At 39.8% G+C, this 15,637-nt stretch overlaps 1 protein-coding gene across 1 annotated transcript; it reads right to left on the bottom strand.

Annotated features, from left to right (window-relative positions):
- Positions 1–53: 53 nt before the first annotated feature.
- On the bottom strand, positions 54–10,137 carry RB195_020992 (uncharacterized protein; the record flags this gene model as incomplete). The annotated part of the gene is made up of 12 exons (XM_013447706.1): positions 54–149; positions 2,602–2,721; positions 2,825–2,959; positions 3,401–3,526; positions 3,581–3,692; positions 4,839–5,024; positions 5,114–5,290; positions 5,468–5,572; positions 5,646–5,806; positions 9,321–9,413; positions 9,869–9,987; positions 10,077–10,137. 12 exons carry the CDS (start codon positions 10,135–10,137, stop codon positions 54–56), a joined length of 1,491 nt encoding a protein of 496 aa, XP_013303160.1.
- Between the last annotated feature and the right edge of the window lie 5,500 nt (positions 10,138–15,637).

The following is a 15,637-nucleotide window of genomic DNA, read 5'->3' as shown; positions in this document are numbered from 1 at the left end:
AAACAACGTCCATCAACTGATAAAACTTCATCGCTGCTTTCTAGGGCGCACCATCACATGGTGGAAACTGGAGGGGCACCCAGTAATGTGATCCCCTCATTTAAAGCAGCTCGGCCAGCTGACAACAGCAACAGCCTTGGTATGGCTACCTAAAATGAAACTTCTTCTCCTTAGCCTATAATATTTCTTGCAATAGCGCATGACCGTGGACGCATGGAAGTTGTCAACACAATAATGCCAATTTTCTATTGCATCTAAGTAATAACGCAAATGATCAGGCCAGAGCACACATCATAAGTGCGACAGGAAGGAGGCGGACCCTCCTCAGGTAAAGGGGATATAGCTCATGGGGTAAAGCTCAAATGATGAGGATATCATTCCAACCGTCCCAAAGTGAAGGGGGTCGGAGTTCCGGCTCCGACTATCGCGTGTAATGGCACACATCGCGCAAGTGTAATATATTACATTGACCAAGAAATTTTTTTTTGACATTTTTTCTGAGTATTGCACATGGAGATTAGGAGTCAAATGTACCTACAATTATGGGCGATTAATCAATTATAATTATGATCAATTATATACAATTCTTCCAAGGCTCAGCTTGTGGATGCTGTCTCTCTCGAAGGCGAGAAGCGATGGATATTCTCAGTACAACTTCAACTTGAACAGAGGTCTTCAAGTCCATGCCGACCTAGCTTCTTCACCATTCGCTGCTTCTGCAGTCCGCTTTCGACAGCACCAAGGACGGTTCCAAGTCTACTTGCCACCTCCCTCATAAAAGGGATCTGCTTTCACTGCGCGCCGCAACTCCTTCAAGTTCAGATCAAATGTACCTCATTGCCTCAGTTCATCCTCGAGACTACAGTCCGAATACTATTGTCTGAACCTATTGCAACAGTTCATAATGATGATTTAGCAAGGCGCACGTTCTTTGAAAACTTCTCTCAGCTTGGTATTCCCAACCTTCATTCTCGATCCAGAGTCGAAAAAGAAAATGTTGAAAATTGCTGACGGTCCCGAACAAAGTGAACTTCATACCGCATAGGAGAAATATTTGAGAAGAACGGCTTTTATGCCTAACTAGAGAATTATCTTGCTGATTACATACTAGAATCAGCATGAGATCGGGCTATCCCACTTTTTAGTTCGAGCAGATTAGACATGTTCAAAAATTTAAAAAATCTTTTTGGCCAACCTAGCACTACTTTCATATAACAAAAGTTCCATTCCGATAACTATGCAATAAATATGTTACTAAATACTACGAAAAAATACCTTGCGTGAGATTATTTTATTCACCTATTCAAAGTAAATCTGAATGAGTGAGCAATCAGTAATCTCACGCGCACTTACTTCATCGTTTGAAGTGGAAACTGAGACAAAGGGCTGTCGCAGGATCTCTCTTGTTCAAATTTGCCGTCGATGACATCATGCGGGGAACAGCTGAGCAGTGTCCCGGTGGGGTGGTTCTTGCGCCATTAGGACGTCCCTTAGCCGACCTCGAGTACGCTGAAGTATTAATATTCGCTTCAAGCAGGGCGAAGTTGCAACATGTCGTCTGCCTTGCGTCCAAATTAACCACAGCCTACGCTTTACGGCCTTGATAAATGTAAGCAAATCAGGATCTCCCCAAGACCCTTAGAAGGAAGATGAACGGATAACCAACTAAACTTTTGGACGAGTCTTGTTACCTGGGTTGCATGCTGAAAAACTATCGCAACCACGAGAGAGCTGCTCTGCAAAGATGCGTTAAGGTCTACTCTGCACTCAACTGCACTGACGAAGTGCCTATGGTTGGCCTCCACCGCCCTCGAAGTCAAACTGCGAGTCTACGTATCCGCAAGCCTCCGGTTCGTACATGATGTACGAACCGGAGGCTTGGGCAGCGCCGTCGACGCTTAATGAAAGGTTTAACTGCATAGAGAGAAAGCTGTTCAGACAACTGCTAGGGTATTTTTGGCTGATGGTGAACTATAACGAAGAACTTTACTCGGAAGGGGATATGGTGTACCGCCGAATTAGGAACGAGAGAAACATCAACATCTTGCCCGCCCTCTAAAGTAGACGCAGAAAACCGTCTTCCTCTCCTTGATCACACTATGTATAAGAAGACTATCGGAACGTCTTGCCCAAGTTGTCTTCAGGACGCTCTTAGACCTAAACTGGAGAAGGCCACAAGGACGTAAAACAAAGCTATGGACGGAAATGGTGAAGGAAGGTCAGAAGAATCAAAATTGGCATCGAAAGGTAGTTTATGCGAGACGTAACGTTTCGCAGAGTATAGAGCAGCGACAGATGGATATATTCTGTGTGAGCTCTAGCGAAAAGTCGAACAGAATGTGCTCAAATATGTTCAAGGGCGAGTCACCTCGGCGAAGATGCGGGTAAGCTACGTCAGGCCACAACATCCGCTCACCGTTTAAGTCATGTAAATCAAGCCTATTCAAAGAAACTTATGTTTTCGCAATAAACAGATATGCAAATGAGAAGTGAAAGCAATACTTCATAATGAAAAGACCTTTGAACACAAAAGTCCTTACCAGAATAGAAACAAAAAAAATTGACAAAATTCGGGGAAGCACAAGTTACAAAAAAACTCACATCAACGGGCTGTCCTTTGATTTTCGCTTGTGAAACGACATGACCAATATGATGCGAAAGTTCAATTAGATAAACTATCAGTTGACAGGGTTCACTATGTTCCGCACTTTTAATAATGACCTGAACATTTACTTTTTATACTATTATACTTTGTGTTGCTGCATGAAAGCGTTTAATGCATAAAAACCCAATTAGAAGCAAAAAAATATGCGAAGATAAATACCTCAGGAAAACGTGAAAGTTGTTCCGCCAACTTGGCGAATTCAGGAGATTCAACAGGAACAGTTTCGCATTTGTCAAGCAGTGGTAGCAACTCAGCGTTGTTCGACTCAATTGAACATAGCCGACTGTGTCTAACCTGAAATTCTAAGAAAGGAAATAGCAGAAGAAATTTCTTGTCGTAATGAATAAAACGGTTGCAAGCAGAGGAATAATGGAATAGAAAAGAGGGCAGAGAGAGAGAGAAAGAGAGAGATCCTTCGAGCGAACTCGCGGTTTTTTGCCAGACAGTCATTGAAGAATTTATATGCAATCCCCATCCATTTAGGTGTATATAGTTAAATGAACGCGAATTATCACCCACCAAGGTGTAGACCAAGATACACAAAGTTGCAAGATGACGGTCGTTGTCAAATTAGTCTCTGATACACCTAAGTTAAGTTAATGAAGAATATCATAAGTAAAGACGCCTTCCTGCGGGCTTCATGCTCTAAGGACATACTAGTACCACACAAAATTGAGGTATGGTAGAAAGTAAACAAGTAAATTTTCAGTAACCAAGAAAGTGTTACCACCACACCTGCAGCGACAAAGCATTATTATGATTGAGATCGAATGCATTTTTAAAGGAAAATTCGTATTCGGCTGACTTCGCACGCTTCAGATCGTTGAAAATAACAGTTGACAATGAAAGTTGTCGTGCAACCTTAAATATGTAAGTATTAATAAAATCATTGCGAAAAGTTCAAGTCTCATTCACTTCTCCTTCTTTCTCGAGAGGAACTTTAACCGTTTTGGAATTCATCATAAACTGTAGAGCTAACTCAGTTCCTCTGTCGATAATATCAGCGACGGCCTCGGTTCGTCCCATTCTGAAATATTCAGATTTCTCAACCTATTTGTATGAAACAGTCTCGGAATCTACCAATAACAAGCAAACTGGGAAATTTAACTAGAACATAACAGCAAACGAAAACCTAGTTACTACCTATTTATTGAATGAACGGTCTATTCACTCACTTTTCTCCTTCGTTCTTATCCGGCAATCTAACAAGAAAACCAATCAAATGTAGCAGTTATTTACAAGTGTTTCCTCAAATAATAATAAAGGAAATAATTAATATTGTCGATGTTTCCCTTCCTCCCCTCACACGACTTAGTCTGCTTTAGCTTTACTGAGTTATGTTATAATAATATAAACCAGCAAGTCCTTCTTAGATGGCCTCTCGCGCGTAAAATGCGTTTATAAGCACGAGTAATGTTACGAGATCACGTGTGATTACAAAACATCTAACAACCAAATGATGGACGCATTACATTCAGTATTAAAGTTCGAGAAATTTGAGGTCTTTGGTGTTCTCAAATTAAACTTCATTTTATACTCTGTTTTTTTAATCTTTCCACATAAAATTTGGACTGTGATGCTGCTTCCCTTCCGCTTTGAACACAATTAGGTAGGCAAAGCTCACTGAATGCCGCTTATTTAGAAAACACAACTAATTGCCAGCATAGTGCTCAGAATATCAGCCTATCTTTCATCCATTCTTAACAGGTCGACCTTTGACTTTTAGAGAGGATCAAATCAATCATATTTTGCAATTCCAGTGAGCAAAATAACTAAATAACTTCTCTTATGTGCTCATGCCCACTTTACTTTTACATGGGTTATTCGCTTGGACCCCCCTTAAAAATCTGAATCAAGGTTAGATTATTAGTATAATAAAAACTTCAATGGTTTTATAATGGTCTTCTTAAAGAAAAAAATATCCGGGGGTGCGGTTACAGTAGGTGGAGCTTCAGCTATGTCAGTTGGCATTTCTGCAATCGTTTAGGAATCGCAATCCAAGATGTCCCGCTACCATCTACGATGGAATTTAAAGCGGAACGTAGAAAAGCTTAGAAACTTGTTTTTAGAAGTTTTAAGTTTTATTTTTTTCCATTGAATTTTTTGATTTGTGATCGCTTCATTTCTAAATGCACTATAAAGAGATGGTAGACCACAATTCGACGAAACACACCTCGTCGAGAGCCCTTTTACTCGTCCGTAAGGTATGTGTTCAATCTTTTCTGCTATGTCTTCCCTTCCTATGCGTTCAAGAATAGTTCGTAAGGCTTCGAAATGCCTTCGCTGGGCACGATCAACAACGTAGAGATATCGATCAGCGTGGAAAAGTTCATCACGGTGCAAAATGCAAGACAGCTCTCTGAAACTACACACATTCTCGACAAAACAACCATAACCGTAGGGTGTCAGTCCAAAATCACAAAAAAAACTGGTTTGATGTCAGTTCACCTTGACAGATACAGCGTAGTGTAATCACTTTTTCTTACAACTGCGTACTCTTCTAATTCACCGTTTGGAAGATCCACAACCCATACCCCTGTGGCGGTTGTTCGAGCGATATTATCCTGCACGAGACCGGCAGTAAGACGTCGAGCAGCAGTCACATACGACGACTCGTACTGCCAACTGAAAACACTGAAGTGAAGATGTGGAACTTTACCACATGAAAAATGAATATTTAACAAGTTACGTGAGTGTATTAACAAAGTCAGTTCGGTCCCGCACATATTTTGATGTCTTCAAAAATGCAAGCTAAGCAGCACCGCCATCCGCTTGTTCACTATACGAAAACTTGTACAGTACCTATTGAAATTGATATTTAACATATTGTAGAAATGTTTCAAATGTTGCTCGGAGATTTTCCGAATATCTTGCCAAAGTCGCATGGTTGGAGACGACATCTCATTACTGCAATAAACTCTTGGAAAATCTCTCTGCTTCTTGAATACATTCGCCACGAGTAAAAAAAAATTTCACATACTTCTCGAGGCACTGCTCCATTTCAGAGAAAGTCTCTCGCACTTGATCTCGAAAATTCTCGTCTACTTTGCTCTTCTTATTAGCCACGACATAACAATCCGTGAGCGTTCTGATCTTGTCGACGTCGCTACAGGATTTCCAGAAAGCATCAGATGGTCTCACCTGGAAGGGTGAGAACGCTGACTCCTCGTTACCGAAGAGATTTCATCACAATTTTTCTTTTGGAACTTAAAAAGCTTCCTTCATGTCTGGTAATCACATTTTGATCACATGGTTCACAAAACTCATACATTTAGAAATTAAACTGGTTGTTTTCGCGATGCACCTGTTCTCGCCAAATGTTAATCGCCGACGGGTAGACTCTTTACGTGAGCAGCTAGGAAATACAAGAAAGAAAAAGAGAAAAGAAAATAAAGTGAAGTAATGAATAGTAAATAGTGGTGACAAATCTGAAGAATTGTAAATGTAAAATTATATATCTACGTCGACAGAATTCTCGACCCTGTCCTTACACCATGATCACTCGCAAATGTTTTTTTTTTCCACAGCTAAACTATTATTACTCACGCTTTATTTATTTCAAAGCGTCAAAACCTAGATTAGCTTCAGGAATATCTATGAACATCTTTTTTTTCTCACTGATCATTCTTCCCTGAACTCCATGGCGTTGACTCATTTCTTCTATTTGAGTCATATTCCGGTACCTACACCAGATTCTGTATGAGAGGATATACGAAAGCTTGCAAAAATTGTTACATTTCGTTCCCCACATACATTTTTCCAGAACCTTCGAATTCAGCTGAAAGCTTTAACCTCTCAGAAACAACTTTTTTTTTCCTTTTGAACAGTTAGGCAACCTTTTATGCAATCCACTCAAGAAAAAAAAAACTGCGCAACAACAACAATCACACGAAAGAGCATTTTTCCTCTACCGAGAATGGTGGGAAGTCAATAAAAACCTCTATTTTTACATACACCATAAAAAAAAACCAATACCAAGCTTCCTGGACTTGTGGATGGATTGAAAGTCAGCTGTGTCAAGGATGCTGACAAAGCTAATCCCTATCCTGGGACCTCACAAATGTTTTTTTTCTCAAATTGTGGTGATGTTATTCCAGAAATTAAAGCTGTAGTTCCTGTTTCAAATTGTTGTACTGAAGTGTTTTTTTTTTCATCCATACGAAATCTACAAACACCCTAAACCCTAAGCGTCTGAGATATTCCATCGCATTTCATTTATCGTGAACAAATAGTGTGCACCTTCCACACTTGCACCTTTAGCTCACATCTTTGACATCTCAGTACCCTAATTGTATAAATTGTATAAATTTTTTGTGGTTCTTTTTCTATGACTCGTTGGCGGTTGATGTCACTTTTGAAGGTTGTTCTAAAAAAATCTTTTGTAAGATTGCAGAAAAAGGAGAAGTCATGGTTACAGCCATTATGAATTTTACTGGAAAAAACCTACCGAGCAACTATCGCTCTATGAGCTTTCCAACATCAGTAGGAGTTGTGGAGAAAATAGGTAAGAATAAACTACAGTTTTAGCTTGAGAAGTTCCAGTTTACTTCCATTTAGCAGCACGGTTTTATTGGTAGAGTTCCAACAACCATTAATTTAATTGAATTTTTCTTTGAGCGGTTTCCAGACAACAATCAAGGTAAAGCAACGGATGCAATTTACGTTGAACTATCCGAAGCAATCGATAAGTTGTGCCAATGCAATTTAATTGCACAGCTCCAGTGCCTGGGGATATTTAGGTCACTTTGAAGAACCCTATGTACACAACAGTAGCAGGAGAGCACTCTCCCCTCCGTTGTTTCTTGCCTACACAATCGACCTGCCAATGGGCTCAGAACTTCTTCGCATGCTAGAGTCCAAACATACGCCGATAATATCAAGAATATCGAAGTGTAGCCAGTCGATAAGAGGTTCCGCTGCGGCTGCAGCATGATCGAACGGAGGTTGGATTACGCCCTAGCGTCAACCGAGCCCTGCATCCCTCCGAGGTCGATAAATTCGCACTAGACTTGTCTAAGAGGATAAAAACACTGAATTGATGCATCGTCTAGCTCCCGCAAGTCATTACACAGGCTAGTTTCACGTTCGTAAGCCGCCAAGGATTCTGAATTCTAGTGAAGATGGTGGCGCATACCAAGCGGATTGATTGGAACTAGGCATTTTATCTTTTCACTACAATATTAATCTCTTAAGTGGCGCGCGCCTGAACCCAAAGTGCACTACATAACGGACACATACAGCATGCGCACTTAAGAGATTAAGAGTTACAGCTCTGAGTATAGTATACAGTATATAGAGGGGTAGAACTCTTGAACGTTGCAAATCTGTAAGAGATTTAGGGATTGTTATAGGAGGTATTGGATTATCCCGGTTCCAACCGCTCAGAGCATGTTGAACAAACCGTAAGGAAAGCAAGCTCCTCCCGTTTTCACCATTTCGGATTGCCCATACCACTAATCCAACCATTGTCACTCGTCCACGCAGAGCCTTTTTTACCTCACCTTGAATGCTGATCTCAAATTTAGAGCCTTTAAAAAATTTAAACACCCAACAAAGCACAAGAAAGTGCAGCAGACTTTTGTCGTTTTGTTATTTAAAACATATTTTTTCTCGATTCCTCAGAAAAGAAATTAGGCTAAAGCCTAGCAAATATTGGTACTGCAGGCCTAGATTGGAGCTCCTACCTCGTGATCCTGTTAAAACTAAACATAGTAAAATATTAGTTGTCTTTTATTAAGTTTGCTAGTTTTTTTTAACACGCACGGATACAATTTATAATTTCACAGTTTCTGAATCACACACTGATGATCATCCGTCGATGTATCACCATGAGCGTTTATAATAGTTCCACCATTCTTGGAGGGTTACAACTCCCTGCGATCGTGAGTTGGAGGCTAAGACTCCAAGAACAACTTAACAGTGGATTTGAGGTCATTAAAAGAATTGAGGGAAGGGAATCCTTAAGGGCCTGGAAGTAGTGGCCTGACGAGGCGAGGAATATGGTTCACCCTTTTCTCTCGATAGCCATCTGTCTATGTTTAGTCTTTTAAGGATCCCAAAAGCTGAATAACAACCTGCTTAAAGGCATCTCCCCACGGAATCTGCAGTAGTGCGGGTTTCAGGTGGGTTATGCCTATACGGAGTCGTAGATTATGGAGAGAAGACACTGCCCGGAAGACACTGCTTCGAGCGTTCCGGCGCGCTAATTTCTATGAGTTCGACTGGAGCGCGCCAGCTTTGCACACTTCCGGACCGTTTTTTACCGGAATTAGGAAGGAATGGGCGGAATCACCCTCCTCTCCATAATCTGTGACCCCTTAGAGGAAGTCTCCACCTGAAATCCGCACCACCCCAGCCAGATTCGTGGGGTGATTCCTTTAAGTCCCCTGACAGAGCCATTTCCAACGTTCCCAACGTGCTCGTCTCGTCTTGAGCTAAGTACTCCGCTTTAGGGATACAAATTTTACAACAGAACTTCCCTTCTGTAAAAGCAGGACAATTTGTTTACGAGGATTGTGCCAGCTTTCATTGCCAAAAAAAGAAAAAATAATAATCGCAGAGTTTTCTGCTCTGATTCCTCGGGCAAATTATGGTTTTATTTTTTATGCGCTATCAGCGAACAAATATATAATTAAATAAGTATAAACGTGCAAACCTGCGGCCAATAGGTAGCTATCATAGCAAACTGAGTACCCCAATCACCCAGATAATTAATAGAAGTGACGTGATTTCCTAGCGTTCGATGGACCTGAAAGTTTTCAGGGTGATGTAATCAAGGAGTACTTCGTATGACTGATGCTTTTGAAAGAGATACACAGTAATTCTCCACAGTAAGCTGATTAGAGGTATGCTCGTTTCAAAAATAAAAGCATGATTTAGCATAGAGTCAAGCAAGATTGCAAAAATATGACATCAAGTTAGTCCACAACTCAAAAATTTTCGCTTTATAGATAAGCACTATAAAAATACTGAAAAATAACCCTCATTAATGCATCGAAAAATGTACACTCTTCTTTTATTTTGAGCCTTAATCCCAAACTTGGCAGTTTGCATAGATTTTTACCACGGAAGAAATGCATTTCACTCCAGTCCAATTTCACGGAGCTTATTTCAAACAACAAATATAATCTATTTTCGAGTACCAAGCCTAACAATTTGGTAGCAAAATGCCAGTTCTGAAGAACTGACTGAGAACTAACAAACCTTTTCTAGATAGCTCCCAATTAATGTGGATCGTAGATTTCCGATGTGGAACTGTTTCGCTATGTTGGGACTTGAATAATCTATTACAATCTTTTTACATTGACGACTTCCCGATCCGTCTAAAATATATACAATAACATTGCCGATGAAAGAAGAATAATGGAAATCTATCTAATAAAACTGAACATTAATGATAGATTAACCACACCTGAAAGTATAGTCTTTAACGCTCCTGGTGCCCGTAATCGCCGCAAATAGCTCGTATTCATCAGAGCTTAATTAGCAAGGTACCCTAATTATTAATGTTAATAGTCATACTGCTCTGATTCAATGAAATTGTTGCAGCAGAATTCACGACAATCATTTAGTAAAGGCAAAAAGATAGAAAAAAGCAAAAAAGGAGAAAGAGAAGCTAGGAAATTTGATACGAGACGGAAAGAAGCGACTAAAATAAGGTGAATGCTATTTTACTCCAAAATCAACTCCATGGCTATTTGGGTTTATGCATTAATGTCTATAGTTGGGTCAAAACGACATGAACCAGAACAGTTGCGTTATTTGCTTTCGTTTTGTAGATCTAAATTGTATCTGAATTGTTGAGATATTATATTGTTTTTAATCATGTCTTAGTCATGTTAATGTTTTTTTGTAAAGAAGGGAGGGTGGGCGAAGAAACAGAAAAAGATCATTAATATAGAAATAAATACAGTTTTGAACCAAATTTCGGAAGCAAAACATGAACAAAAACAAAACAATAACTTAACAATACAGATACAATATAGATCTACATATCAAAAGCAAATATAGCAAACATAATAAAAATACGAAGAAAGAAATGCAAAAGTTTAGAAAACCAGAAAGAAAAGCAAAAAATTGCTGTCAATATAGATCCGTATGACGTCACCACGTCACTTTGGCAACTTGCTGAGCAGAACGCTCGCAGGACGCTGAGGGCGGTTAAAAACTGCGTTTCTCCAGCGCGACCGCTTGTGTAACTCCACTCATGTTTCCTGCCGTTTTGACCCTACTATATACCATCCATGAACTAATGGACGACAAAAAAGCTACCATGCGAAAAAATAGAATGGAGTACAAGAAGAAGAGTGCTCCAGGAATCCAAGAAGTAATTAAATGTACAATGCACATATGTTCCGACCACAACTCAATGGAGCGAATGACTTCCACCGAACTTTGTAAAGTGATGTTTTGGGGATATAGACCAGTATTTTCGTGGAATTACTGACTCGACTATCAATTACATCGAATTGAGTTGAGTGAGCTTTTGCCAAAACTCAGTGCAAACGTTAGGACGAAGGTTTTGACATGTGGTGATCTCTAATATGCTTAATATTCTATCAAAGATGCCAGTCCTATTGACCTTCTCATTTACCTCCTACATCTTTCTAGGACTAACTAAACATCACGTACAGAGACTTTACGCTTTACGATACGCTATAATGGAGTTAAAGGTCTTGACCTGAGGTCACACTAGGCAGACCGCACCGCATTACAAGTCTGGACATTTTGAACTGACTATACTGATGCTGCAGTCATTCCGGACAACACAACTGATCTGCGTCGCAAATAGGTGATTTAAAGCGGTGCAGGGAGCACTGTAATCCACTTTCGAACGTCACATTGAGGATTTGAAGTTGATTATTTCGTGATTATTCTTGGGTAATGTTTTGCGCATCAGAACTAAAGACACGCATCAAGTTTCGGGGCAGATGTTAAAAGCACAGAGAAAAAAACCGACTTCGGTGTGATATTTTCCGAAGTAGAATGAAAAGATACAGATACAGATATCGAAGGTAAACGTATAAGTAGAAAAAAGAAGACGGTTTTGCATCACTGAAGTTGCATGAGTATTACTGCGTAGATTGGTGCGTACGGATTAGAAACCTGGAACAACAGCTGCGCTCTACGTAAACGAGTAACTGATTGAGAACTATCACGTGAAACATAGCAGCTGATGCGCAATTTTACAAACATGCGACGAAAAGACGTAACAACAACTTCGATTCGACTTATTTTTGGGGAGAAATGCCTAAGATTCTAAGAGAAAAAACACTAGTTCTATAAGAACTGCTTTTAAAGGAGCTGTATATAACTATGAATTCAACGTATTAACAAAAGGAACATTTCGAAACTGTGCATGTCGCAATCCAAGGCATTCTGCTTAATTAAGGGTCAAACGTGGTGACAGAAAAAGACGCTCTTCACTTTTCTTTCTCCCATCCTTTGGCAGTGTGAGATTCACCAAAATGCTGCTCCATGATGTTATATATCACGCTATACAATAACGCGCTTAGTCTGTGTGTGCGTGTTTGTTTGTTTGTTTGTCTGTGTGTCACGAAAAATACTAAAGTATATAATGATGCAAAACTGCACCGATGAGGCGCCATGCATCTGATAGGCGAGCACTCTATCTTTTCATCACTGTCCAAAGCTATGCAAGCATGTATGTTGTCTTTGATAAAGCAAATTAGTTCCTCTCATATGTTCATAGTGAGATTCTTTTTTGCAAATGAGAAAACAAGTCTTTTTTCTAAATAACTAGCTTAAGTAAAAACCTATCAATAGAGTGAAAGGCATATCCGTTTGAGCTGCAAAGATGCGTAGCTTTTTCAGGAAGAGAGAGAGAAGGAGAGAGAGAGGAGGAGGAAGCATCATGCTAACGTTGGCTAACCCACATAGAATTTCCATTAAGAAAGGATTTTCCAACATGTCATACATGATATAATATGTTCTGATAGAGTGTGAACTGAGATTTTTTGTGCAACACTTACCTGTTCGTTTCAAATAGGTACAAAAAGATTAAATACTCTTAAATTTCGACGTTTCGGTTCCCACTTTCAGGTCCACTTTTTTTTACCTTACTTGTCAGAGTGGAAAGACTGGTTTAAAAAGGTATAGTAGCAAATATCCTCCTCTATCTCTCCATACTGTCCGTTTTTACTAACTTCTCTGACAATAAAGTTACTTCTCAAAACAGAAACCACTCAATTTTACAAGCCTAAGTTTGGGTTCCAATTTTTCAGCGGTGAACAAAATCATATTGAATGTGTTGTCTACTGTTTAATTCGCTTCGTTCTGGTGTACTTCCAGAAATCATTCACTGCTTGGCGGTATTTCTTCTGAACGAAGATTTTAGCTGATTTCAGCTGCACATCCTCGCTCTAGTGATAGATGAGTCTTTCAATACGTTGCTTCCTTATTTCGCACTACTGCATTACATCCTCCATAATACTGGTTTGCACAAAGGCACACAGACAACAACCAGGTTTCCTCGTTTTCGAACGAAATACTTCGTATATCAGATTTTAAACATGTAATTCTTTGATACAAAAGTATAATAGGGCCAAAACCACATGAAGCAAGGTGCCATTATGTAAGCGGCTGCACTGAAGCGGAGAGGCGAGGAGGAAGATGAAATCGATGTGGGATCATTGCGAATAGCGACGATGGATGATGCCAGTTAGGGTCCCCTTAGAACCCTGAACGCAACGCTCCACTGCACCGTGCTTCATGTCGTGTTGACCCTACCATAGCTGAAGGAGATGAGTCCAATTTTTTTTCTCAATTTTTTTTAAAATCTCAAGCCATCTGCAACTAATAAGGGGGTCGTTTCACACTGGAAATGAATACGACATCTATTCAGCATGCGAATTAAATCGATGAAAGTTTTCAGGAAAATCGAAAATAGCTACACCTAGTTTTGGTGGCCAACCCATGCCGTCTCAAATGGGAAACCAGCAAAAATTCGGATTACTAAACACTGGTATATCGTAAATAAAGTAAACTATAGTAAACTTAGATATTCGCTTAGAAAATTATTCGAACAATGTTTAAAATTGTTCAAAATAGAGCCTTGAGTCACATGAATTTCCCGACATGTTCCAAAAAACCGAAATAATTTTCTTTTTTCAAAAAGTTAGGGGTTTGCTCTGCTAATCTGCTATCTGCGCACAACAACGTTGATTTCGTCGATTCGACCACGCGACCTCACTCTCGGCCCACTGAAGGCTCACGGTCTCATGTGAAGGAGATTTCCAGATGAAACGGTCAAAGAGGCAAAGTAACGGCGAGAACCTTTTGTACGAACTGTGGCAGCTGATTTCGGTCAAGTGTGCTGTCCACTGAAGAGGAAATTCAACCGCACCCCAACACCCTTCTTTAGGACTATATTTATCTCAACAGCCTCCTTGAGGACAAAAGAAACCGACTTTTGGTGGTTGTCCTAAAGCTCGATATTAATGAGCGAGTAAAATTCGTAAATTTGTTCTGCGTTCAATTCAAATTTTACAATGTGGTGCTGTTGTATTCGTATTCTACAACTCAGAATACCCTAAGAGAGGCGTCACCGATCCTAACTCATGGCCCCATCTACTGTCACCTCCAACTCCTTAGCACTATTTTTCTTCTTGACGCACGCACCGTTGATAGCGTAATCAGCGGAGATCCCTGATATGTTTCTCTACTACGGAATGCAGTGTCTGTGATTCATGCTCACGTTCATATCGCTCGATCTTTCAAAACCGAAAAAAAAGCATCAAAGAAAATCAACACATCAAAGAATGAACACCTCATAATCTGGCAAAAGAGGCACCTTGCAGTGACGCAAGTATTAGCTGCTCAATTGCTAAGAAGAGAAAAGACGAATCGAGAAAAGCTAGGATAAGTGTTATTGAAATATTGACTCCTGGTCATGGTCAACAAGAAAAACTTAATACGTATGAGCATCCATATTCGTCCAAGAGTAGGTATCTTTAGTTGAGATCGTTTCGTAAAAACACAAGAAGAGTTAGTAATTACTTGTCTTACATTTAAAAGGACTTGGTTAAGGTGAAATGTCGAGTTCTTCCTTCATTCTCAGCTTTACCTTTATCTTCTCTCAGATCTATTGCTTGGCTCATACTTCTTTCCCTCCTTATATTACAGTGAATTCGGCGGGAAGTGCCGGAGAGCTGACACTTTGCCAAAATTACAGGGTACTGTAGGCAACAGAGCAACTCTAAAAAGACATCTATTCTCACCTCTTTTGTCTTTACATCAAGAAAAGTTTCACTATTCATTTTAACGGCATTTCTACACAGTTTGGTCGAACTCCACCAAAGTTTCCTAAACATATGCGACACATAGGTGAAGTTCAGACTTCCTCATGTAACTGTACACGATTAACTTTGTTTGCGGAGGAAAGCTAAACCCCAAAGTCGTCTTATAAGAACACTAGCTAGGCGCAGAGACACAAAACTGGACATAAATCCAATTCCTACCGGTCTTTGAGGAGGTGGCTTGGGATCGCAAGAAACTAGAAAACTAGCGAAGGATGATTTTTTTTGCACCCAAGCAAGTGTGTCTAACTGTGCTTTGATTTCTGACATCCGTGACCTAAGAAAGTAAAGACAAGAGATTGCGGAAATGTTCTTGATTCCATTCAATTGAAATTCGAGAAACACTACAGCTTCAAGATAGAAAACAAGACTTGAGAAAAGAGGACTCATATGAAAAGTTCCTTGCGATGTCATCGCAAGATGGTGGGAAGAAAAATGTACTGTTTAACGTATAAAGGAGGACAAGACCGTTAAATACAACTTATGAAAGAAGAGATTAAATCAATCGAAATGAACACATTTCAAACATGAAACATAACGACATCTTTGCAAGTGCAAGCATTAACAGAAAAAGAAGCCGACAAGAATCAAGGTAGCATACGTATGTACAGACGGGCCGAACGATGCTAAAATTCAATTCTAATTCTAATAGTAC

Source organism: Necator americanus, chromosome II (genome assembly GCF_031761385.1).
Source record: "Necator americanus strain Aroian chromosome II, whole genome shotgun sequence".
NCBI classification, from domain to species: Eukaryota; Metazoa; Nematoda; class Chromadorea; order Rhabditida; family Ancylostomatidae; genus Necator; species Necator americanus.
The sequence above is the reverse complement of the archived record's forward strand: the minus strand, read 5'-3'. Positions and strand labels throughout refer to the sequence as shown.